We start from the raw sequence: 24,810 nt of genomic DNA on the forward strand, positions 1-24,810 counted from the left end.
TACTCTCCAGGCCTCACCCTGCTCCCAAGGACTCAGAGACGGGCCCGTTCTGACCCTACCCACGGGCCCAGAGCGTGGACGGACAAGCCCGCGTTCGCGACGGTTCCGTGTGTTTGAGGAGGCCGGGCGGGAGGCAGGGCCAGGCACAGGGATCCTTGCAGCCGCCCCTGCTGTGCCGGGGACCCGGACCGGTGGCCCACGAGGGGTCCCACGCGTGGGGAGGGTCCCCGCCTCCTGCCACTCTCGGCTCCGCAGGCTGTGGCCGCCCTGCTGCATCCAGCCTGGAAAGGGCAGGAACTAAATCCGGAGCGTGGCGCTGAGCTCGCTAGCATCCCTGCGCCACCTTGAGAGGAGGCCGAGGGAAAGTTCACAGGAGAAGATGCCAGGAAAGGGGCCAATGTGCCAGGCAGAGCGTATCTGTCTGTTCCCATGACAACAGGGGCGACCGTCATCGTGAGGACTCAGCTCCACACGTGGCCGCTGGCATTTCCATCTTCTCCTCTGGGCCCAGCCTCGACTGCACTGTGAGAGGTACCGCCTTTGGTTCACAGCCGAGAAGCCTTGAGGCCGGGACGCAGAGCGACAAGCCCGCTTGCGATGGAGCCGGAACGCGGGTCGGTGACACCAACTCAGCCCCGTCACACCTGCTGGTGCTGCGGGCATCGCAGCCCCTGCTCCCCGCCTCCCGCGCCTCCTGGACGGCACCGGTGAGGGGCCCCAGTGCCGCCCCCCTGACCCACAGACACAACACCCCTGGGGTCACTGGTGAAGAGACCCCCACGTCTGTCACACACACGCTGGGTGTAGGCCTTGGGGGGCCGCGGGGCCTTAAGGCTCGGGAGCTGCACACCTGGGCTGGAACCCCAGCTCCACCGCCTCGTAGCTGTGCGGCCTGGGGCTAGTTAATTCACGTCTCTGGGCCTCATTCTCCTCCTCTCTAAGACGGAGCGGCTCTGACAGTCCCGTGGTCTCCGGGGGGGCACTGAGAGGACCAGGCGAGTTAACACAGACTCCGAACGCTGTCTGCAGTACAGAGGGGACGTTACTGTTATTTCTAGTTGGACGGCAGACCTAACACCTTCAGTCACACAGAAACCAGGAAGAACAAAGGGAGTAGACAGGGGAAAGGCTCCCGAGAAGCGAGATCTATGTCCTCAGATGCAGAAATCACCGCGAACGCGCCTTGTTTGCAGTGACCTGCTCAGTCCACTCTCTCCTCCCTCTGCACACGCCGGAAGGGTCTGCTGACCCAGCGCCAGGCCCACGGGAGCGGGCACTGCACATCCCGAGGGCCGGGGCCCAGCTGGCAAGCACCCGCAGCAGTCGGGGTCCCTGGGAATCACGCAGGGCCCCTCCAGACCCCAGCTCTGGGACCCGGAGCATCCTCCACCCTCCCGAAGGCTTCACAGCAGGCTCAACACTTGGGGTGTCTAAGGGTGGCACAGTCCCGAGAAAGGATGCAACATGCTCGGAATTTCCTTTAAAGGATCCAGGGGTTGGGATTTGATATTCGAGAAAGGCTTTCCTCCAATATACTTAAATTAAAAGGAGCTCGGTGCAGGAAAGGGGTTCCATGACATAGAGCGTGAACATGTATATGTTGTGTATATGGAACGTTTCCCCCAAATGAAAACAAACGGTTAAAATGGAACAAGAGGCGCCACATACTTAGACTTCAAAGCCCTGTCCGGGGGCAAGTGCGGAGCAGGCAGTGCCTCTCCTTCTGAATCCTTTCGGGAGGGGGAGTCCCCACCCGTCGGAGATGCCTAGTCCCTGGTGCGGCCACCCTGCCGCACTGGCCTCCCCACACTGCCCGTCCTCTCTTCTGAGGACGCCGGTCCTCGGGGCAAATCTTCTCTGCTGTGGGTGGTTCTAAGCAGGTGCCGTCTGTGATGGGGCAGGGAAGGTGGCACCCCGCTGCCCGGTCCAGGGAGCCCTGGTACCTGAGCACACCGCGAGGCAGTGGTCGCCTGACGGCTAAGGACACACGCCTGCATCCACACCTCAGCGTCTGCGTTTCCAGGCACATCGTCTCCCTTCTCTGAGCATCAGTATCCTCATCTGTGAAATGGGACGACAGGAAGGTCTCGTAGGGTCCTCGTGACGCTCAAGTGACTAAGACACACACAGCACTGGGGTGTCTGCACGAGCAGCAAAGGCATAAACAGGGCCCATTATCTCTGAGTTAGAGACTCCAAGTTCCACAGCACAGTCATCCATGTAACCCTGGTTACCCAGCATGTACCAAACTTATTGTGCAACAGAACCAAGTTGCTTTTTAAAAAAAATACCAGTTAATGTCGACCCAGGCAGGGTGTTTAATCTTCGAAGTGTCTTCCCATCCCCATCCCATGCTCACAGCAGCCCCGCACGACGCTCTAGGGAACAGGGCAGGGGCCACCACCCCCTCACACGTGAGTCCACGTGACACTTGGCCCTCACGCCCCAGCCACTTTGCTCCTCTGAACTAAAGGGACACCATCGGGCTGCGTCTGTCCACTCCCTCGTCCACTCACTCAACAAATATTTATCAAGAGCCTGGCATGTGCCTGGCCAAAGTCACCGGGGCCAGGGCAGCATCCGGGGGGGGTGGTGGTGATGAATGCTCCACCCTCAAGAAAACAAGTAAGTAGATATGATCATTTACTCTTGTGGGAATTAGAAACCGTGTTTGCAAAGCACTGGCTGCTGGTGGCCGCCCGGCAAAGGTAATTATTACGACTGGGCAGGTTTCCAGGCCCCACCTGCCGGAAGAGCGACAAACAGAAAGGTTCAGGGGCCGGTGGGAGGCCCCCAGTCCAGGCCCCTCTTCCCAGGCCAGCGCCCGCAAGCCCGGCCCCAGAATGGCTTACAGGTCACATCTTACACTCACCTCCCACCCAGAGCCGCTCCGTAGACCCTCGGGGGGCGGGGGGGTCCCTGAGTGAAGCACCTTCCCAAGGCCCACGCGCGGCACTGCCGGGACTGGCTGTGCCGCGGGGCCCAGCTGGCTCACTATCCGCCACCACCTGTGTGTGCGCTTCACGCGCCTGGTGTGTGCAGAGTGAGCGTCTGGTGCCTGGGGACCACACCTGCGTGAGAGCGGCCCCGACTCTCGTCTGCCGTGAGTGTGGCTTGTCTCGCCCTCGAGCAAACCCCACGATGAAGGAACGCCCGGCTCACGGCAGGAGGACGAGGGCCGGAGCCCGCATCCCTGCTCGCTCCCCAAGCACGCAGCCCAACCCATCCCGGGGGTTCGGGCGCCCTAAATGCGGACCCTCGGGGCGTCCTCAGCCCAGCACGGCCTGGAAGGGGACCCCACGGGGACCCCAGAGGCTCAGGCGTGGCTGGCCCCTGAGCTGACCGGGAGGGACACAGGGTTGTTCCAGACGTAGTCACTGTGTGTGGGTGTGTGTGTGTGTGTGTATGCGCGAGGGGGGGGGGTTGGCCCCTCAGGCCACCAGGGCTGTCCCTCGGGGCCCCTTCTCTAGCCACGAGGCCTCTCTGCTTCCCCCCCGTGCAGTGAGACCACGGGGCTGGGCAGCCCAGGTGCCCATCTCCCGGGCGAGGTGTCCAGAAACAACAGCCTCTGGGTCTCCTTGCCCACAAAAGCTCTCCCGAAGGGCCCGGGGTGACCTCCCCAGGACAGGACGGAGACCCCCAGTTTCCGGCTGCAAGCTCTCCAGGCGGGTGGTGCATGCAGCCTGTGCGGGCACTGCTCTAAGGGCCCACGGGCCTTGACTCATGACCCGCCCACACAGCCTCGGCTGTCCCCGACACCCCAGCCTTCTCCCTGGCACTTGGGGGGCCCCTCTGACGAGCCCCCTGCAGCGCCCCGCCCCTGGCACCCCATGACTCCTTCTCTGGCCTCTCCTCCTCCCCCCACCTCCGGGTACGGCCTGGCTCTGGCTCCAGAAGGTACACAGCCCTGTTCTCTGCACAAGGTCAAATGCCAAATATGTTCTCTTAATATTCCAGCCCAAGCCAAGTCTGCCCGGACTTCAGGGTTTGCAGGGAGCTGGGAGTTTTCCATAGGCGATGAGTCTGCCCTGCTGGCACCAGAGCTCAAGACACATCATCCGATTTACCTGCAGGGCAGCGACTACCAGAGGGAGGGGTTCACGGCGCCATTTACCCCGGATGCTCTGCGTGCCAGGTGGGCCCTGCCAGTAACAAGACCGTGAACAATGCAGAGAGAGCCGTCGTGTCATGGGCCAGTTCACGTTTCCCTTGGCTCCACTAGCACCAGGAAAAGACAACAAAGTTGACGGATTTGGGTGCAACGGTGTATGTTAGATGGAGCATAAAACAACCAGACTTTTACTTAAATCATGAGAAAGAGACTTTAAAAAATTCCATACTGGAACACTTTTCATCTCCTGGAAAGAGGAGAAAGTAAAGTGCTAGGAAAACAATGGCTTTTGTCCTCAGCCGGTGGAGGAGGAACGGGATGGAGAGAAGGGAGCCGTGAGCCAGCGGGAGGCGGCTGTGGCCCCGCGGGCTGTGAGGGGACCTTCTCCTCCTTGACTGCAAGTGTCTTTGCTAAACAGGTTATTCTTGAACCCCACGGAGGGGAAACCTCCGGGGAGCCGATGTGTTCCCTCTCTCTGTCTGGATCTAGAGAGATCCAGGGGAGGGGACTGACGGGGACCCACTCACAGGACAGCCAACATGCTGGTCGCTTTTCCCGAAGAGCAGCCCGCGATCCTGGCAGCAGGTGCACCAGGGGGAGCGCATTAAACACACCAACTCCTGGGCGCCCACCCCGCCGGGCTCCCGGCCCGGGCTCCGCAGGTGGGGCCTGGGACTCTGCATCGTAGCCCCACCCAGGTGATCCGGAGGCACCGAGGTCCTAGGGCCTCTGCTGTAGGTGCAGCGTCGTCCCCTCCTCAGAGCAGGATGCTGGAACTGCCATTTCTTGTTTTAGAAAAGCCATGAGGGAGGGTGGGAGGGAGGGAGACGCAAGAGGGAAGGGATACGGGAACAGATGTATATGTATAACTGATTCACTTTGTTATAAAGCAGAAACTAATAAAAATAAAAAAATAAAATAAAATAAAATAAAAGCCATGAGAGTCACAGGAGAATCCTCAAGCTTCACTGCAGGGGCCCTTACGTGATTCGGGGGCCACGTTCTGGCACAACAAGAACATTTTGGCGGGAGTGTCTCAGTCCTCAAAGCTCAACAAAGAGCCGCCTGCACCCCCTGCTTCAGGGCCCCCGAGGCTGCAGACAGCACCGGCGGCCCCTCCTCCCCCCAGAGCCCGGAGCCCGCTCTCTGCACAGTGGGCCTTGAGCTGCCAGAAAGGCAAGGATGAACCACCGCCCAGCCCCGCCCTATGTGTCTAGATCTCTGTTCCTTGAGCTTCAAAGACTCTGTCTCCTCAGTTTCTCTCCCACCCACGCCCCTCCTCGTCCACCCACCCCACACAGGCCCCACCTCTCCCTCCGCACCTGCCGCACGTGCAGAGCCAGGCCCGGGGCTCCTCCTGCCCATCTCCCCTCCCCCTCCCTCCAGCGCAAACTGTCTCTGGAGTCCTGACCCGCACCTGTCCTGTCCAGTGTCTCCTCCTGCATCTTCCACGGGCTCCTCACGTTACCCCAAACTGTCCCCTCATTCCCTTCCCCTTAAGTGTGACCTTTCCCCTGAAGTCCTCCTCCTGGCTGACGGTGCCCTGTGACCCCCATCACCCCCACCACAATGAATTTTAAAAATGCATATTTCTGGGCCTGCCGCAAAACTACTAAATCTGAGTCAGATCTTCCAAAACGTTGCAGTCGGTGTATTTCAAGCTCTCCAGGCTTTTATAATAACCAAGCAGGGTCAGGAGTCACTGGTCCACGGGCCTCGCTCATGTAGGAGATGCTGATCCAAGCCTTTGGAAACAGCTTGGAGCTGACGCCATAAGTCTAGGAACGATTTACGTAGAAAGTGAATGAAAAGCTGCAGGAGTAACTGAGCTCACCGAGGGAGAGAGCAGAGAGTGAGATGGGCAGGACACAGCCCTGGTGAAAAGTTCCCACAGATGCAGGAAAAGAAGCTAGAAGACACAGGGGAAATGGGAGGAGAGGTAGCAGGAGACTAAATAATAGCTGTGTCCCAAAGCCACAGTTTTGGTGAAAGTTTTGCAAAGGGGCCTCTGACCACAGAAAACGCCGCCATGAGAAGGAGGAATGGGCGGGTCCAGATCGGGACGCTCGTACTGGTTGTTCCTGACCCATCAGCCAACGTGGGGTTTGCTCGGTTGTTTGTGTGAGGGGTTTTCTAACACCCTCGGCCGTCCAGTCGGTGGCCCGCCGTGTCCCAGGGAAGCTATGACTTCGTGAGATGTACAGAACGGGAGTTGGACTGTGGATCCTGAGGTCCAGGGGCGAAGGTCAGGGCACAGTCAAGTCTGGAAGACCCCAGAGGAGTCTTCTGGGTGGGGCTGTTCCAAAGATCCCAAGATGAGGAAACAAGAACCAGTGAGACCGGGGGCACCCTCGCGAAGGGCCCTGAGATCTTCAGGGTGTCCCCAAACCCACAGCTCCAGGAGCCACCAGGGAGGCCTGTACCTGGGGACCTCACGTGCTGGGCTACATGCTGCCTGCATGACCCAAGTCCAAGGCCCTCCTGGGAGGAAGGGGCGTGGCTATTGGATGCACCACGCCAAGGGCAGTCTGTCCCCTTGGCCCCATAACACAGTGGCCCTAGAGAGGCCCCGGGACGAAGCCACAAGCCCAGGGAAGGGGAGCAAGGTGCCGAGGAGAGGACGGAGAGGACCCAGCAGAGGCCATGCAGACCCTTCCCCAGAAAGATCATGTACACACGCACCCAGCAAAGGAAGTTCAGGGTCAGGGCTGGCAGAACGCGGCAAGTGCATCTATGTGTGTGTCTGTGTATCTGTGGGTGTGTCTGTATATGTTTTTGTGTGCGTGTCTGTGTCTATGTGTGTGTCTGTGTACATGTGTGTGTCTCTGTGTCTGTGTATGTGTGTGCCTGTGTGTCTGTATCTGTGTATATATGTGTGTCGTGTGTGTGTCTGTGTCTATGTGTGAGTGTGTCTGTGTGTATGTGTCTATGTGTGTATGTGTCTCTGTGCGTCTCTGTATACATACGTGTGTGTTTCTGTCTCTGTGTATATGTGTGTGCCTGTGTGTGTCTGTGTACATGTACGTGTGTCTCTGTGCGTGCCTGTGTGTGTGTCTGTGTACATGTACGTGTGTCTCTGTGTCTGTGTATATGTGTGTGTAGGTGTGTGTGTGTGTGTGTCTGTGTGTGTTTAGGATGGAGGAAACCCTCCATCTTCCGAGCACGCTTCCTTAATTTACTGTTACCGCCCAACCCGTGGCTTGAGAGAGGCGGCAGCTGCCTTAGCAACCGGAACCCCCTTCAGGCCCCCATGCTCTCCTGTGCACCCCGAACTCCTAGTACGAGGTCCCCCAAGTCCTGACTGCCCCGCACCGCCCTCCCTCCACCGTGTGGCCCCGCCCTCATTGGGGAGGACGGAGGAGCGGCCAGCGGGGCAGCCTGGACGGGCCTGGGCTGCTGCTGCCAGTACTGTACCCTTTATTCAGAGCAGCTTTATTGGTACAATCTACACACCAGGAAATCCGCCCGTTGTGAGCGTATGACCTGCGATCTTCAGTAAAAGTCCACAGTTGTGCAACCATCACGCCCGCCTAGTGTCACAGCTCATCCATCACTCTGTGGAGTGTTTTAAAGACCATGGCCCCTTGCCTCCAGCCCGGAGGGCATCCAGGGACACCCTGCTCTCCAGCCCGGAGGGGTGGGACCAGCGGCCCTCGGTCACCCAGCGTGCCCACCTGTACAGCCCCCCGTGGCCCTGCTCATCCTCCCGGACTCGGGGTGAGGGGCCGTCTCTGGGGCTAAGATGACAGCCTCCTCCCTGGTGCCTTGGCCCAGAGCTGACCCAGAGCATCACTGGCTTCCAAAGGCCCCGGATTCTTTTTCTAAGTGTGCAGCCACAGGGTTCTGGGGAGGACGGGTGGGAGGGGGGAGGTGACACTCGGAGCAGAAGTAGCACCACTGGAAGAGGCTCCTGCTTTGCTAGGGGCCCTTTGGGACACTCCTCTTGTATTTCTTTTGACACAGCAAAGATGTCCTGCCTGTTAAGAGACAAGGTCACGCCTCAGCAGGCCACGTGGACTGGGCCGGTGCTCTGGTTGCTGTGTCATCACTAGGCTTGAGGACTGGCTCTGGAGCCTGACCCCACGTGCAACCCAGGCTCACCGTAACAACCGGGCGACGGCCGTGCGGGCATTGGACGGACTGCCTGACGGGGCCAAAAAAAATGTCAAAGGCTAAAAAGCAGAAGAACTGACTCTCCCGTGACATCACAAGAAGCCGGCAACAGCAGAAGGAGGCCCAGTTCCCTCCTGATTCTTCCAGAAACTATCACCAGACAGTCCCCTGTCACCAGAGGAAGCAGCCAACGACGGCGGAAGATGTGCTTTTTGGGGTTCACATGAGAAGCTTTGGTGTCCCGGCAGGGGAGAGGAGAGGGGCAGGACCTCCCCACAAGCCTGCAGCTGAGGCTTCCCGGGGCGTCCGGCTCTGCCAGCTGCATTCCAAGGCTCTCCTCCCATGCCCAGACGGCGCAAAGGCCTTTGTGATGACTTCACACTCAGCCCAAAGTAAACACCCTCCACACTTTTTCCATGGACACATTCTAACCCCAAACTGCCAGCACCGGCCTCCCAACCAACCAGATGGAAAGCCGCCTTTCCCAAGAACAGAAAACCTTTTTAACTAAATAGTACCTCTTGGCTGCAAAAGCAAACTTTCCTAAAAGCTTCCTAGAAATTACTTCTCGTGCACCTATCCGACAGGTCACCTGAGCGAGCCTCACCAGCGGAACGAAGGCCCTGGAAACAAACACGATGGAGGATCCGGAAGGCACGCTCGCTCCCGCAAACACCTGCCCTTCCAGGCTGCAGGTGTGCTGAGCACCCCCAGGCCGCCGCCCAGAACTCACACTCACGTGCGCCCTGCTCACAACCACCTGACTGCAACAGTATCTCTCAAAACAGGCTGAGATAGGACAGGTGCCCATTTGAATAAAGAGCTAGAGCCCTCGGGATCCGAGCTCGGCTGGCTTTTGTACCATCAAACACGTTCCAGCTTGAATCCGCGTGATCCAAGCTCAGGCCTCCGCCGACTCGGAAATGCAGACGCAACGGTGCACTTACCAGGTTGGAGTTGGTGGCGTTGGAGTCATCCTCTGGAAAGGGAATATAGATCGCTAAGGCCACACAGTTGGCAAAAATAGTCAGTAAAATAATGATTTCAAATGGCCTGGGAAGGGAGTTAAGGAAGTTAATGCCACGGAAGCACCAGTGAGACAAACATACACAGATAGATGTTTCAAAACCGAATCAAAGATTCGTCGAATCTTGTTTAAACAATACATTCCAAGCCCCTTGTATTCTGAAAAGAAACATATGCCTTGTTAAGTGCTTCTAATGGGCCCCGCCAAAATTTTCCCTAATATGTCAAACGCAGTGGAGGCCAGGCGCGTGCCAGAGTAAACACAGGTTTCTAAAACTTTTTTCCCTTCTTTTATTTATTTAGATTTGCCCTGGACTTCATTTTCCCTCATGTGTGCTCAGGGTTGCTTTGAAAGATTGAGGCCTGCTCCAGCCAGGGCTCGCCATCCCCAGCGGCCCGCACCGGGGCCCGACAGAGCTTGGCGGGGGAGAGGCGGGCCCCTTGGGATTCAAGGCAGAGACGACTTGAAGACGTTTCAATGAAATTTGGAGATAGGATTTTCAACCTTTTAACTTTAAATTTCGAGTCTGTTTCTTCTTCCTCCTTATTCTCTGCTTGCAAAGAGCCTGAAGGTGGCCAGGGGCTCTGGACACCCAGGAGCACAGCAGCGTGTGCCGTGCATGCAGGGGATGGCAGCTCTGTGCAGGGGCCCAGAGCCTGTTCAATCTGCGGAGGCCCTGCCTGTGATGAGGTGGCCTGTGTCCCAGGGCCTCTTGACTTGCCCGCGGGTTGTGCCAGGCGCTGGAGGGGATAAGCCAAGGTTCGCCCCCCCCAGAAATCAGGGAGGTCCTTGTGCCCAGATTTTCTGCACCAAAATATCAGGGCAGACACATTCTCGAGAGAAAAATGAGCAACTGTGATAACAGCCCTTCCACCCTGCACCCTCAATTGAAGGCCAGAGAAGGGGGCTTCAGAGGAAGGGCCCGGTTCATGCTCTTCCAGCCCCATCTCCCCACCTCCCAACACGGCCAAGTTTCCAACCTAGTCTGTGGAGCCTCATAGGAGGAGGAAGAGAACGAGGATGGCCATTCCTGGAGAAAGGGACTACCTCCATCTCCAGGGAAACCTGCACTCACAAAGCTAACGAATCCTAAAGCAGGAAGAGACCTTGGAGATGGTCTGGTCCAAACTCCTGAGGCCCAGAAAGCCTGAGAAACATTCCCGAGTCCCACATCAGGCACTGACCAGCCAGGACCAGAACCCAGACCTGTGCCCACCGAGTCCACTGTCCCCTCCTCTGCCATGGACGGCCCCAGACCTGTGTCATCAGGGCAGCTCGGGGCCTGGAAGGAAGCGGTGATTCCCTAGTCCAGGGCCTCCTGGCTACAGGTCCCCTCGGCCCCAAGGGCAGAGCTGAGAGTCCATTCACCCAGCATGCCCCACAGACACTGCCGTCTGCGTGTGTCTTGATGTCCAGAAGATGGCCTGCAGTGCACTGCTCAGCTCCCCAGCTGGATAGACACAGAAAATAAAACCACCTGTCTCAGACCCGAGCTGGCCAACAGCAGAGCCAGGTCCGAACCAGAGCTTCTGACTCAACTTTTCCAACAGGCCGTGCTGCCCCTTGAGCTGGCCGAGGATGCGTGGTGAAGATGGGATGCTGACCGGGATGAAGGCCAGGAGCTGACACTGACCGCGAGCTCGCCCCATGCCAGGCCCTGCTCTGACCACACGACCCGAACTCCGGAGGGGCAGACAGTTATCACCCCGCTTCTACACAGGGAAGCTGAGGCACAGAAGGTGAGATGTCACCTTGCCCACCCAGAGTCACATGGCTAGGGGTAGGATGGGGTCAGGCCAGAGAGTCTGGCTCTGGAGTCTGAGTTTGTCAGGAACATTCTACGCTGATCCACTCCGAAGTCAACCTAAGCGTTTTTAGGAAGCTGGTTCTTTTAGATCTCCTCCCACACAGCCTCTTCCCTCCCACCCTGTCCCCACCTGCTCAGAAAAGCGACACTCAGCCCCAGGCTGGCAGCTTCGTTCCCATCATCTGGCCCCTGTGGTCCACCCCCCGCAGGGCAAGAGCACCTCAGCTCAACTGAGCCAGACCTCAAAGTCAGCTTGTCACCCTCCCAGGTTGGTGACGGCTAAGCCCAGGGTGTCTCCGGCTCTGTTGCTCACCCCCAATTTCAGGCTCTCCATCCATATCACCTTATGGTAAATCTTGGGGCCACTGCTGGGGAAGAGAAGGTGAGAAGAAACCACTCAGGCACGAAAGAAACTCTGCAACGTGGAGAAGCCCACTGTGGGCTGGCTGTTCAGGCCCAGGTCAGGTCCCCGTGTGTCCCAGCCAGGCTGGGTGGCATCCTCTAAACATCCTCCAGCACGTTCTCTTCTACACTCTGGGCTCACGGGGAGCAGGCTGCGTGGACCGTGGATTTGGATTCGGGGCACCTGGATCTGAATCCCAGCTCCGCCGGTTGCCAGCGGCATGGTGTGGGCGAGTTCAGCTCCCCCAGGCCCCCCGCCCCCTGGCCCCTCAGCCCTGACTGAGCGTCTGTGACGGCAGCCCAGCAGGGCCGCCCAAGCCCAGCCTCTCACCCGGTCACCCGGAAAGCAGACACCTCGGCCTTGGGCGCCCTGCCTGGCTCTGCAGCTGCACTGGGCTCGGGCGCCTCCTCTCAAGTGCCCTTGGACTTAAGGGCTCAGGCACTGACAGAATTAACATCTCCTTTTACCTTTCATCCATTCCCAAGACTTTCCATGGAAAGTCATAACTGAAACCCAGCCCTCCATCCTGAACCCCAGAGACGTGGCAGCCCTGCCCCAGTGGATTCTTACTAGAAAGACACCCGGCACTAAGTCCCAGGCCCTAGTCCTGCCCGTGTGACCTAAGGGCACTGTGTCATCACGGGGAAGTCAGGGGCGCACCCACTGATGGCTGGGAGCCTTTCCATCTCCCCCTCCCCACTATTCCCGGGCGGGAAGGGGCCGGCAATTGCACCCTGAGAGCCTAGGCCTTCCAAGCCACTTCCTCTGCAGGCCCTGCTCACTGGGTTCCGCAGACAGGGGGTCTGCGTTACACCCTCAGGCCGGCGCTCTCCACTTCAGCTGCACCTGGAGAGTTTAGCCTGGGCAGAGCTCAGACACCTGTGCTTTGTCCCAGCTCCCCAGGTGATGCCAGTGTGCCCCAAGGCTGAGAAACACTGAGCCACGGCCCCGAGCACTGACCCTCTCGCCTCTCCCGGGTCCTGCACCCTCGAGCAGGAGGTCCCACATCTGCGCCAGTCCCACAGCTCGGGAGGAGGAGGGGGGTCTGGGGTGCAACGCTGTCAGCCCCACACATCAGTGGGTCCTGGGCAAGCTCAGCCCGGAGAGGGGATACTTCCCTACCCCTTAGGCTTGTTTTCTCAAATGCTGCTTATTATATAAAAAAACAACCCCCAGGGAGCTGGTTATACAAGCAGATTCCTGGGCCCATCCCCAGATACTCTGACTCGAGGCTGGGTAGGGCCTAGAACTCTGCATTCAGACAGCACCCTGGTGACAGGCGCAGCAGGTCTGAGAACCATCTGCTGGCCCCGAGCACAAAGGATATTTCCACTCGACGACGCTGATGCACGCCCTCCGGATGGGGTTCTTGAGGGTCAGGCAGAGCAGGGCACGGGGCGGGCGGGTGGCCATCGTGCTGCCCTGCTTCTTGGGCTTCCCGTACTGCTGCCGTTTCCGCTGCGTGGAGCTGACCGTGGAGATGGTGGCGTTGCCAGCGCTGCCCATCAGCTTGGCCTGCCGGGCCGCGTCAATGGCTGCCTGCCAGGACAGGGCGGCCCCCGGTGTGGGGATGTGCTCAGGTGCCAGCCCCGCGGCCGCATTGGCATTCATGTTGGCGTGAGCCGGGCGCGGGCTCCCATAGCTGGGACCTGCAGGAGAGAACAGGGGACAGCGGTCACTGGCAGGAAAACAGGAGAGCTTGTGATGTGCTCTGGATCCCAGACTCACAATTTTTTTTTTTGAAGTCTCATTTCAACCACAATTCAGAAAGAGTCATGTACCACAATGTTCATTACAGCTCTATTTACACAGCCAAGACATGGAAGCAACCTAAGTGTCCATCGACAGACGAATGGATAAAGAAGTGTGGCACATGTATACAATGGAATATGACTCAGCCATAAAAAAAATCGAAATTGAGTTATCTGTAGTGAGGTGGATGGACCTAGAGACTGTCATACAGAGTGAAGTCAAGTCAGAAAGAGAAAAACAAATACAGTATGCTAACACATATATATGGAATCTAAAAAAAAAAAAGGTTCTGAAGAACCTAGAGGCAGGACAGGAATAAAGACGCAGACGTAGAGAATGGACTTGAGGACACAGGGAGGGGGAAGGGAAACTGGGACGAAGTAAGAGAGTGGCATGGACATATATACACTACCAAATGTAAAACAGATAGCTAGTGGGAAGCAGCCGCATAGCACAGGGACATCAGCTCGGTGCTTTGTGACCACCTAGAGGGGTGGGATAGGGAGGGTGGGAGGGAGGCTCAAGAGGGAGGGGAGATGGGGACATATGTATGCATATGGCTGATTCACTTTGCTGTGCAACAGAAACTAACACAGTATTGTGAAGCAATTATACTCCAATAGATCTATTTTTTTTTTAAATGTCTTATTTCAAACCATTGCAGGAGCCAGGGAGGTGTCACATGGAAACATCAGTGTGTGATGCTGGCAATCTGCTCTGGTCCTAGTTCAGTCTAGGTCAGCTGTGTGACCCTGGATACATCACACTCCTCATTTTAGGTGAGCAAGACACGAGATGTATTGCATTACAACATTTATGGACCTCAGAAACACAGTGAGAGGAGGAGGATGTCAAAAAAGACAAATATGCAGTGCAACACATGTCAATTAAAATACATACTTGTAAGAACACATACAAATAAAGTAGAATAGAACGGCTGTTTATGGAAGGTGAGGCGGAAAATGAGAATAGGCATATGGGGACAGAAAAGAAGAATGAATGAATGAATGAATGAGAGCCACTGCATGAATCAACGCTGACAAACGTACAATGAATTGAAGGGTACAATTCACTCAAATCTCTGCACCTAAGTTCCAAAAGATAAAAGTAAGTCTGATAAATGAAGGGGATGGACCCAAGCAAGGTCACATCCAGGTACCTCAAACCCATGTGGCGATGGGAGTTGTTGGATAGGAGGGCGGGGCTGTGATGGTTTTGGATCAGGAGCTCCTCTGACATGCTCCCACTGAGAAACAGGATCTATGCGCCCTCCTTCTGACAAAGGGTTGGCCTCTTGTGACCGTTTTGACTGGTAAAGTTCAGCGGAGGTAACAGCAGAGATTACTTCCAAGGCTAGGTCGAAAACTCGCAACAGCAGCCCTGGGCCGCCATGCTGTGAGGAAGCCCAGCCAGCCAACGTGGGGTTGGGGGGTGGGGGTCCCAGCCAGCCCCCAGCTGCTCCAGCCACCACCTGACTGCAACCGCACGACACACCCCAAGCCAGAACAGCCCAGCGAGACCTTCCTGAACTCCTGACCCGCAGAAACTGGGAGACAGCACGGTGTTTGCTGCGGAAAGCCACTTGTCTTCGGTGACTCATTACGCAGCATTTGGTATCTGGCAAAGGGCGCTGTGTGTAGTGGGGGTGACCAGAAGGAAACCTGGGTAGGAACCAGTGAAATCCAGCGTAGAAGCATCTGCATGGCTCTGGTCTGAAGGCAACAGAAGCCTCCAAGACTGTCCCTATGACACGGCGCGTGTCTGGTGGGTTCTCCCCCATCTGCTTGGTGGGCACCTCACCCCAGAATCCTACAAGGCTTACCAAGGGATCAGCTCAGGCTGAGCCCCAGATCAGACACGTGACCTTGAGACTGGCCGGCTGGGGAGGTGCCACAGGATCAGGTGATGCCACAGAGAGTGGGGTGATTACTCTGGGCAGACAGCCTGGCATCTGGAGGCCACTTCAGTCGCCTGGGAGACTGTGGCTGGAGCCCAACCAGTGACACGAATGTCACCTGCAAGCCCCCCCCCCACCACGATGACCCTCTTCTCTGCTTCATGTACACAAGGCTCCTCCAGGGAAGCTGCTGGCCCAGGACACACTGCCTCATGGGGCCCTTCCCTCTCCTCCCTGACATGCGCTGGGTCCAGATGAACACTTGGTGCCTCGCCCAGCCCCCTCCCCCACAGCGCACATCCTGGGCTCGTCCTTCTAGGTTAGACCTTCAAGGCAACTTTTGCTCCCGGTGTGACCCTCTCAGCCCCACCGTCGGCCCTGTCCACGACGGGAGCCAGTGCAGAGATGAGCACACGACCCAGCTTAGCCTCAGAACCCAGACATTCCATCCTAGAGACAGACTCTGACAACCACCGGGCGCCTGCATCCAGCCACACCTGATGCCCGCCTCACCCTGAGCTTTCCAGTTTCATTCCTTAGGTAAGTTTGCTTAAGCTAGTTTGAACTGGATTTCTGTCCCTTGCAACCAAAAGAGAACGAATATGCTTGCTCGTACCTGCCTGGGCTGTCATTCCTGGCAGCTTCCAAAGTCTGTGTCCCATCATCACACCAGTGACACATGGTAAGTTTCCAGTTTTATGCCAACTGACTGACGTGACCACCAAAACGCTGTACCCCAAGGATTCTGGGACTTTTCTGAGCACGAGAGAAAGGTGACAGATTCGTGATGTCTGCCGGGGGCACGAGAGGGAGGGGGACGGCACCACAGGTGTGCACTTCCCACCCCGCGGGACCCCAATATGAGCCACTTCTGTACCAGCTGCTGCCACTTCCCTGTCCCCTGACAGCCGCCCCCTGCACTGTCGCCATGTGGTCCCCGTTCCACCGGAGCCCCACCCCCGCTCCTGGGCCTGGGCCTCAGTTCACGGCCTGTCCCCGACCCAACACCAGCTCCATGTCACCATCTAGGACGTCGGAAGCCGGAGGTCCCAACCCTTCCCACCGAGGGGGTCTCATCTGTCACACACCTGTCGCCGTCCTCCCTGTATGTGTCTGAAGCTTAAAGCAAGCGGGACCCCACGAGGCCGGGCCTTCACCTTTCTTATGGGAGCCCCAAGGAAAGGAGGCGACGCCTCCAGGCGCCTGCAGCACGAGCGGCGCCGTGACAGCCAGCCAGGTGGGCGTTCCCCCCACACACGAGGGCGAGGGCGCCGTACTCGCTGGAGGACGAGCTCCTCCTGGGGTTCACGGCCTGAGGGTGCAGGGGCTGTACTTCTGACCCCAGGAACACCCTCCGTGTCTGAGGCGATCTTCACGGGGCAGCGCCCACCACACCACCCGCCCCGGGGCCTCTGGGATGGAGGCGGGTGGACAGACGTGCTGCCCTGGACCGAGCGGGTCCGGCGTAGCCGGATCGCGTGTCTCACCGGCTTCACCGGCGAGGGCTGCAACCCTAAGCTTGCCCGTTTGATCTGTGGGGAACCACCTTCCTTCCTAGACCCCCGGTCTGGCCGTGACCGTGCTGAACAGCATCTGCTGGAGCTCCTGGGCCGACCGTCCTCTTCCCTCGCGTCCATGAAAGCTGCCTTGGCTCCGCCCCGCCGGACTGTCCAGTTCTCCGCGGTTCTCCCCGGACACGAGGCCTCGACACCACCCCCTCCCGCAGGCCCTGACGGCCACATCCCAGCGCTCCCGGAGCGCCTGGACAAAGTCTGAGAAGAAGGCAGGAAGCGGCAGGCAGGAGCAGATTCCATCACCCGCGAAGGCCGGGCCGGGGGCATCCCGGGGCCCCGAGGCATTGAGACCAGGGCCCCACAGAGCTGAGAGCGGCTCGGAAAGCCTGGTCTTGGGCGGGGGGGTGACTTCAGAGCCACCCAAGCCTTGGGTGATGACCTTATTTTTACTGTGAGCCGTTCCCAGAGCAGTGGGACCTCTCGGGAGAGGACCATCTGGAGAAGCACATACGAATAAGCCCGTGGGGAAAAGCGGAATGTCAACCTCTCCCCAGCCAGAGGGCAAGAAAACAACCTTCAGTATTTCGGTCCTGGCAGCCCAAGCACTGCTGCAGCCTGTGACATAACGAAGGGCACAGTAAACACAGACACACACAGACACACACACACATGCACACACGAGAGAGACAGGTGGGGACCCTCGGGCTGGCCTCCATCCAGGCTGTACCTCAAGGCCCAGCTCAGCCTCCCCTATCACAAGTGACTGTCCCCCACGCCCTGGGACGACTCCCACCCAGGCATGAGGCTCTATCAGGACCCCTAGGAACCCCCATGATAAGAGGACACAGTGATCCAAGAATGCCAGGAATGGCAAAGCTCCATCTCAGGCCCCGCACCGGTGGATCCGGAGCAGGGCTAGGAGGACGGGAGCAGCGCTGTGTCTCTGACGGCTCTGACGGCTTCGGTTAGCAGGAAATAACCACCCGACGCAAAGAGACCAATTTTCGAATTATAAAGCTGAGTCAAAGCTCGGTCCCCTGGCTGCCAGCTGAAAAGATGCCACCGTCTAAGTCTGCTCTGGCTTCTGCCTTCCTGGACGATCTGCACAAGCCCAGGGCGGCGGCTCAGCAGACCAGGCCGCACACACAGGTGGGCGCCCACCGCGGATGCTTTCCTTGTATGGGAGAAAGTGACTCCCACTCGTAAAACGGCTCCGCTCCCCTGGGCAGCTCCCCAGTCCGCACACACGGGCTGCTGCTCCAAGGGACCAGGATGAGGCACCGGTCGGCCTTAGCACAGGCTGCTCTGCCAGGGTCCAAGCCAGGAGATGAACTCAGGACTTGGGTTCCCCGGGGGCCCCTGCGAGGGAGGCATGGTGTTGGGACCTGGAGCTGCTCAGGGATGAAATCGAGTTACTTTCTTTAATCTGCGTCCATCCATGCACCTGCCCCAGGGCCACATCCCAGAAGATGCCCAGTATCTGCTTGCTAAGGCCCGTGATGATGATGATGTCATGATGAGGGTGACCTGGGAAAGTGCGTGGATCAGCCCGTCGGCGCCCGAGAGGACGAGCTTTCCCAGGCTCCCTGCTGACTTCTCTGCTGTGACCTCAAGGGAGCATTCTGGAGGAAGAGGCTGTGAGAAATGATGTCTATCTCCGGTGCCACTGGCCTGGTCCAGGCCACCACCCATGTCTTGCCCAGGATGCTGCAGAAACCCTGACATTTCCCCCACTTCTCCTGCCCGTCCCCAATCCAATCCCCATGCAGCAGCCAGAGTGACCTTTAAGAAATACAGATGATGAATCAGGCCCTGTCGTCCTCCCAGTCAAATCTCTTCACAGTCCAGACTCTGCCATGGGCTGTGAGCCTGCAGGGGCGGCCCTGCCTGCTGCTCGGAACTTCCTCTCTCTCAGCCTGGTCCAAGCACGCCGGCCGTCCTGGCCCCGTTTCACTCAGACAAGCTCAGTCCTTGTCCGCCCCAGGACCTTTGCATGTACTCAGCATGTGGTTCCCCCTGCTCCCAGCTTGGGAACTCCTTCACCAATCCCTTCCCGACCCCACAGTGTAAATGGGCAGACCTCCAACCCCGGCGGCCAGCGTGACCCTCACCATCTCCCTTCCACATTATACCTCAGTAGAGAAGCCCAACCGCCTGGCACCAGAAAGGGACCCCCAGTTAGCCGGCTACAGGCCGGCTTCGTGAGCATGACCTCCCCCTTTGGCCTCAGTACATTCAGCCGTGCACAGAGGGGGTGTCCCCCAGTGGCCAGGCTTTGTACACACGGCACAACCTCAGCTCATTTATGGAGACGAGAAGCAATCGTGTAGCACAAATGACATGCTTTCTCTCGGGCCGGGTGCATCCTGAGGGCTTTGCAGAAGCTCGCAGTGACCAGGGGCCTCCGTTCCCTTTAAGAGCAAAGCAGCCGACCTGAAACAGAAAGCGAGCTTTCTCTGCCCATGAAAGGCCAAGTGAGCAGCGAGCAGGAGGCCATTAATCTTCTCTATCTAGTGCGTTACTGAGATAGCCGGGCGCTCACACAGGGAGGATGCCATCTGGCCTCAGATGGCAGCTGAGGCCCGGGCCATCGCAGCCGGGGGTGCTCCCCCAGGGAAGGCTGGGGTCCCGCTCGGCCCCGGGTGGACTGCCGGACCGACTAACTCAGAAGACGTCCCCCCTCCTCCTCTGCACGCTCCTGTCCCGCAGAGGCTGGACACACTTTCCAACCTCCCCGTGGCCAGAATGACACGGCTGTGAGGTCGGCCGAGTCAAGGCCTGAAATGAAACTACGTCCGGTGTGGAGGGTGTCCGTGCCACTACTCTCGTCCTGTAGAGACAGAAAGCCTCTGGCGATGGCTTCCTGGTCCCCGAACCTCAGATAAGGTGCTGTGATCCTCAGCACAGTGGCATCCAGATCCACTTCCTAAAGATCCCAGAGTCCCAGTCCTCTTAGCAATCCAGCTCCGCCGTGTGGTCCTGGGATCAGTCCCGGGCCCTCGCCTACCGCCTGCTCTCCCAAACCTTCCAGTTGCTTTGTAAACCTTTAAATTCCTGTATTAAGTATTCATCCTCGTAAAACGGCTATGGCAGCGTCTGTTGTAGGTCTGAACCTTGACCGACACAGGCAGGCTACAGCAGCGCTGTCCTAAGGAACTTCTACAATGATGGAGACGCTCCATAATTCTGGGGTGTCCAATGTGGTACCCACTAGGCACTGGCTTTAAGCACTGGACAGGAGCTAGTGCAACTGAGGAACTACACTTTGAATTGTATTAATATTTAATTTCAGGTAATTTACATCTAAGTACCCTCACGTGGCTAGTAGCCACACTGTGGATGGCACACATCTATATTTAAAGAAGAGTCCTGGGCTTCCTTGGTGGCGCAGTGGTTGGGAGTCTGCCTGCCAATGCAGGGGACACGGGTTCGTGCCCCAGTCCGGGAAGATCCCACATGCCGCGGAGCAGCTAGGCCCGTGAGCCATGGCCGCTGAGCCTGCGCGTCCGGAGCCTGTGCTCCGCAAAGGGAGAGGCCACAGCAGTAAGAGGCTCACGTACCGCAAAAAAAAAGATAAAAAATAAAATAAAAAAGAGGAGTCGTGATGGGAAGAGCAGGGTGTGAGGAGGAGCAGGTGTGAGATACAGGACAGAGCCCTAGTCCTCGCAAAGCACTGAATCCCAACTTGTGAAGGAACTTCAAAAAAAGCAATCAAGACCTGATTCAGAGGCTGCTGGGTGGGTGGATTTTCTGATCAGGAAACAACCACCCTATGCAGAAAGACGTATTTTCAAAGCATACAAGATCCTAAGATCCAACAAACAACACAGAAACGAAAAGTCATTTTTCAGTGGTTAATACTCTCGACAGACGAATAAGAAACTGGGTTTCCCAATGGGCAGATGGGGAAGCTGACGTTTCCCCCAACCCAAGCTGGGCCCACGAGAGCCCGGGGACATCCCAGCCGAGATGCAAGCCCTCTCCCCAGACCAAGCCCCCAGAGGGTCTCCTGAGCGTGTCAGCCGTGCACTGTACGTCTGCCTCCTTCTCTTAGCTGGGCTATTACTGCACTATTTCCAACAGTCTCCTGTCGGTCCCTCCGCCCTCCTCTCCCCGCATCCTGCTACACACACAGTTCATGAGAGACAACGATGCTCAGAATGAGCCCCAGACCACAGGAGTCAAATCTGCTCTGAGACAAAGAGACAGTGAGGGACCAGGGACATCTGTGGCCATCTCCTCAACTCAACCCATCAGGCGCTCTTTTCTGGGCTCAATCACACCTCCACCTGATGACGGGGCAAAGGCAGAGAATCTGGAGCACTTTGGAAGCCCAAGCCAATGGGAAGAGCGTAAGGGGACCAGCATCCTCACCTTCCAGCGATCCCGCAAACAAAACCTGCTCTCTGCTCTTCACGGGGCAGCAAGTCCAAAGGAAAGACAAGGAAAAAGAATCCGGGGAGGGACTCCCATGGAAGCAAACTAGCCTCCATCTGCAGAGGACCCTAACCAGAAAGCCATGCCCCCGTGGTACTCAAGGTCACACTGACCTCAGAGAACAGAAGGAAGAAGAACAGCCAGAAAGCAAACTGACAGATTCGCACGCTGAACCATGCCCCGCAGCCAAAGGTCGTCAACTGCAAGAGTGAGAAAATACTTCTCCTGCTTATATCCAAGCAGGGGGAGGGGGCACATCGCACCCTCCTGCTATTTGAACGAAGGCACCTGTCACCACCTGGTGATGGCAAACCTAAATTACAGGACCTAGTTGAGAATTCCCTCAAGTTTACTGAAAGTCAGCTTTTCAGCTTTTTAAGTGTCACCGCAAAGTAGCCTTTGTAGTAAAAAACAAGTAGATCCAGCCCTGGCTGAGGTCAGGTACAAGCTAGAAAAAAGGGAAATCCTCCAGGTCGCCGATGTCTGGGGACGGGAAGGGTGCAGAAAACGGGATGAGGGCCACAGTGGCCTGGCAAAGCACCCGTGGGACCCAAACACCGACTCCCCCTCCTGTGCTTTGGCCGATGAAAGCCTGAGGAGTTCAGGGTCCCCTCTCTGATTCTCCCAACGAGCTGTAAGCCCCCTGCGAGCAGGAACCAGCTCTGTGGCTTCAGAAATCCTAGCACAGCAGTCACCCAGGAGGTGCTCAAAGCACAGTGCCTGCACGGAAGTTCTTTGCAGAATTTCTGCTTAGGCTTCACAGATTTCTATGCAGAAGTCCACAGAGACAATGCTATTCGATTATTTAGATCAGTATGTTTGCCATATGGTAAATGTGGTTATGTCCTTGTTAAGTGGAGCTTTGTTTCCTGTCCCACACCAGAAGGGAAACCCCAGAAGCAGGGCCCTCATCCACCCTACTCACCACTGCTCCCCCGAGCCCAGAGATGCCTGGATGTGACGCATGCTCATTGAAAGTGTGCTGAATGAATCAATAAGTGGATATTGGCAGAATGTAATTGTCTCACCATCTTTTCTCCCTTAACATTCACTTAGACTCTGGCCCCATGATATTGAGGGGTTTGCTGCTTTGGCCCCATTTTATTGGAAGGAAAACAGAGACACAGAGAGACCACACCTTTCCCAATCACCAGAACTAGAACATGGGAGGCAGTGCTACCTTGCGAGGACAGTTTTTAGTAGATTCAGTGGCCCCAACCTAGTTCCTTCTCACCATCCGGGAGGGTGGGGGGCAGAAAGGCTCACTTCCCTCACTGATGCTCACCTGCCCACTTATTTCACTCACTGAGTGGGGCCGGGCACCTCTGGGAACTAGCAGTAACCAGCTCTGACTCAGAGGACCGGCGGGAGAGCCCTGCGGAGGCTCGGATCCCAGAGCTCAGACTCAGACCCTCGCGACCGAGAGCACGCCCGTTCCGCAGGAGAAAAGGTCTGCTGAGCCCAGAGTGCCGCCAGCCCCACTGGGGACCCTGCCCAGGCCCCTTTCGCTGCACCAGAGGGGAGCAGGAATGGCCAAACCCTGTCAGGAGAGTCTAGGAAATGCAGACATTCACTACCTTTCGCAGAAGCTGTCCTAAGGAACCAGACGGAGACTCGAGCAAGCCATGAACCCAGGTAAGTATCCACCACGGTGTGAATTATACCAACACCAAACTGGAGATCCCCCAAAGCCCACCACTGGGGCACTGGTTAGATAAACCAATGCAGATCCACATGATAGAATTTTAGGAAGCCATAAGAATTGTGTTTTTGAAAAATAATGTACAGAAGGAAATCCAGAAAGGGGGGGATATATGTGTACCTGTAGCTGATTCATTTTGCTGCACAGCAGAAACTAACACAATATTGTAAAGCAATTGTACTTCCATAAAAATTAATTAAAAAAAGAAAAATAATATCGGGGACATATGTATATGTATAACTGATTCATTTTGTTATAAAGCAGAAACTAACACACCATTGTAAAGCAATTATACTCCAATAAAGATGTAAAAAAAAAAAAAAACCAAGGAGCTCCAAATAAAAAAAAAAGAAAAATAATATAGAAAAAAATTTTACAACATAATATTAAGCAACAGGGTCCAAAAAAGTATATACCGTAGGACCTCAATTTTATAAAAAACTTTTTTTATAGGAGAAAGGCTAAAAGGAAACTAAATATAAATAAATCATAAAATAATTTATTATTTTTAAAAAACAGAAATGTTATTAGCGGTTATCTTCAGGTGACGAGTGATATTCATTTGCGCGGAGGCAGGTCAGCCTGGCACACAGGGCCCTGGACTCAGAAACCAGCGGGCTGGATTCCAGCCCTGTCAGTTACAGTCCTGTGACTGGCCCAGTCACCTGACCTCTTGGTACCTGAGATTCCTCACTTGTGAAACGGAGATAGTAACAGAGGCTACCGCGCCTGAGTTAATAAGGGACAACTCTCAGAATAGTGCTCAAAATCAAGACCCTTGTAAGTACCAGCTATTGTTTTCATTCGTGTATTTTCCAAATTCTGTACACTAAATAATTCTTTGGTAATCAGAAAGAAAACTGTTGTGATTTTGTTTGATTGTTTAAGTACAGTTCCAAAATGACTGTGGCCAAACCAGCATCAGATTCTTGTCCAGCTGCTGACCACCCACGGGGGGGAGTGCGCAGACCCCACCTGGTGAACTGGCCACCCTGCGGCCTCTTCCTCCCAAACTCCAGCACCTCAGGAAGACACAGCACCTGCCCACAGGCACAGAGGAGCGAGAAGCCCCGGGATGGCTCTGCAGCCCCTCTGTGCACCCCACCACCGACCACAGCCTGCTCTCAGGACTGAGGGCCGTTTGCACCCGTGTCTCCATCTGCAACAAAAGGATCCAGGTTTGGGATAAAGTGAAACAGTCGATTTGGAAATTAGCTGAGAAACATAGGCAAGATCCTTTCCTTTTCCTTGTCTTCTTGATCCTTAAAAACAATTTCGTGTAATATCAGCTGGGCTCCGTGAGGTCTGAACAGGTATGTGCACACGTGGGGAGAGGACTCCTGGATCCCGTCCCCGGGCTTGAGACGTGCCATCATACAAACGCAAGCCCTCTGGAGAAGTTCTAGCAGAACCAGACATCAGAGGGAGGAAGTGGCTTTCCTCCAGCCTCACGGTGTCAGAACCCAGGCCCCCGACCACTCACACCACCAGCCACCCTGCCGAGTGCCCAGTGATGTACTCTGCTCTGGGCCTCAGCTTACTGATCTGTAAAACAGATAATAATGCATTCCTTACACGACAGTCGTAAGGACTAAATGAGATTCTACCCAAATATGAAGTATTGCTTAATAAGAATCACTCCACACATGCCCACATATAAAGCCTCAGGGCACCAAAGGAGAGGAACGCATCTTCAGTGATGTGAAATAAAACACAAAAGCTGCTTTATAAAAAAAAAAAAAAGACTTTTTCCTAGAAGTATCCCCTCCTCGTTAAGAAACCACCTCTTAAAAAGTGCTGTATCTCACACACAAATATTGATAGTGTCAATTTGTGAAAAAGTGAATCTATCCAGAGAATTCAGAATACAGAGGATTCCACAGATCCTTGAAAACCATGCTCCATTTTCCAAGGACCCTCCATCAGGGGAAGGCTCTGAAATTTCTGCATTGTCCGTGGGATTGCACCGTGTGGGGGGAGGGGTCCCGCACCTATTTATACACAACACACACAACACACACAAATACACACACGCTCGGCACTGTCC

At 56.3% G+C, this 24,810-nt stretch overlaps 1 protein-coding gene across 1 annotated transcript in view; it reads right to left on the reverse strand.

The window, feature by feature from the left end:
* Positions 1-24,810, reverse strand: part of CACNA1C (calcium voltage-gated channel subunit alpha1 C) — a 471,172-nt gene that overhangs the window by 409,849 nt on the left and 36,513 nt on the right. The window contains exons 2-3 of the mRNA XM_081249321.1: positions 12,789-13,110; positions 9,172-9,277 (exon numbers count right to left, since the gene is read on the reverse strand). Of these exons, the coding sequence (XP_081105447.1) occupies positions 9,172-9,277; positions 12,789-13,110 (428 nt within the window). The remainder of the gene's footprint in view (positions 1-9,171; positions 9,278-12,788; positions 13,111-24,810) is intronic.

The sequence above is a fragment of the Mesoplodon bidens genome, assembly GCF_964165515.1.
Source record: "Mesoplodon bidens genome assembly, chromosome: 11".
Taxonomy (NCBI): Eukaryota; Metazoa; Chordata; class Mammalia; order Artiodactyla; family Ziphiidae; genus Mesoplodon; species Mesoplodon bidens.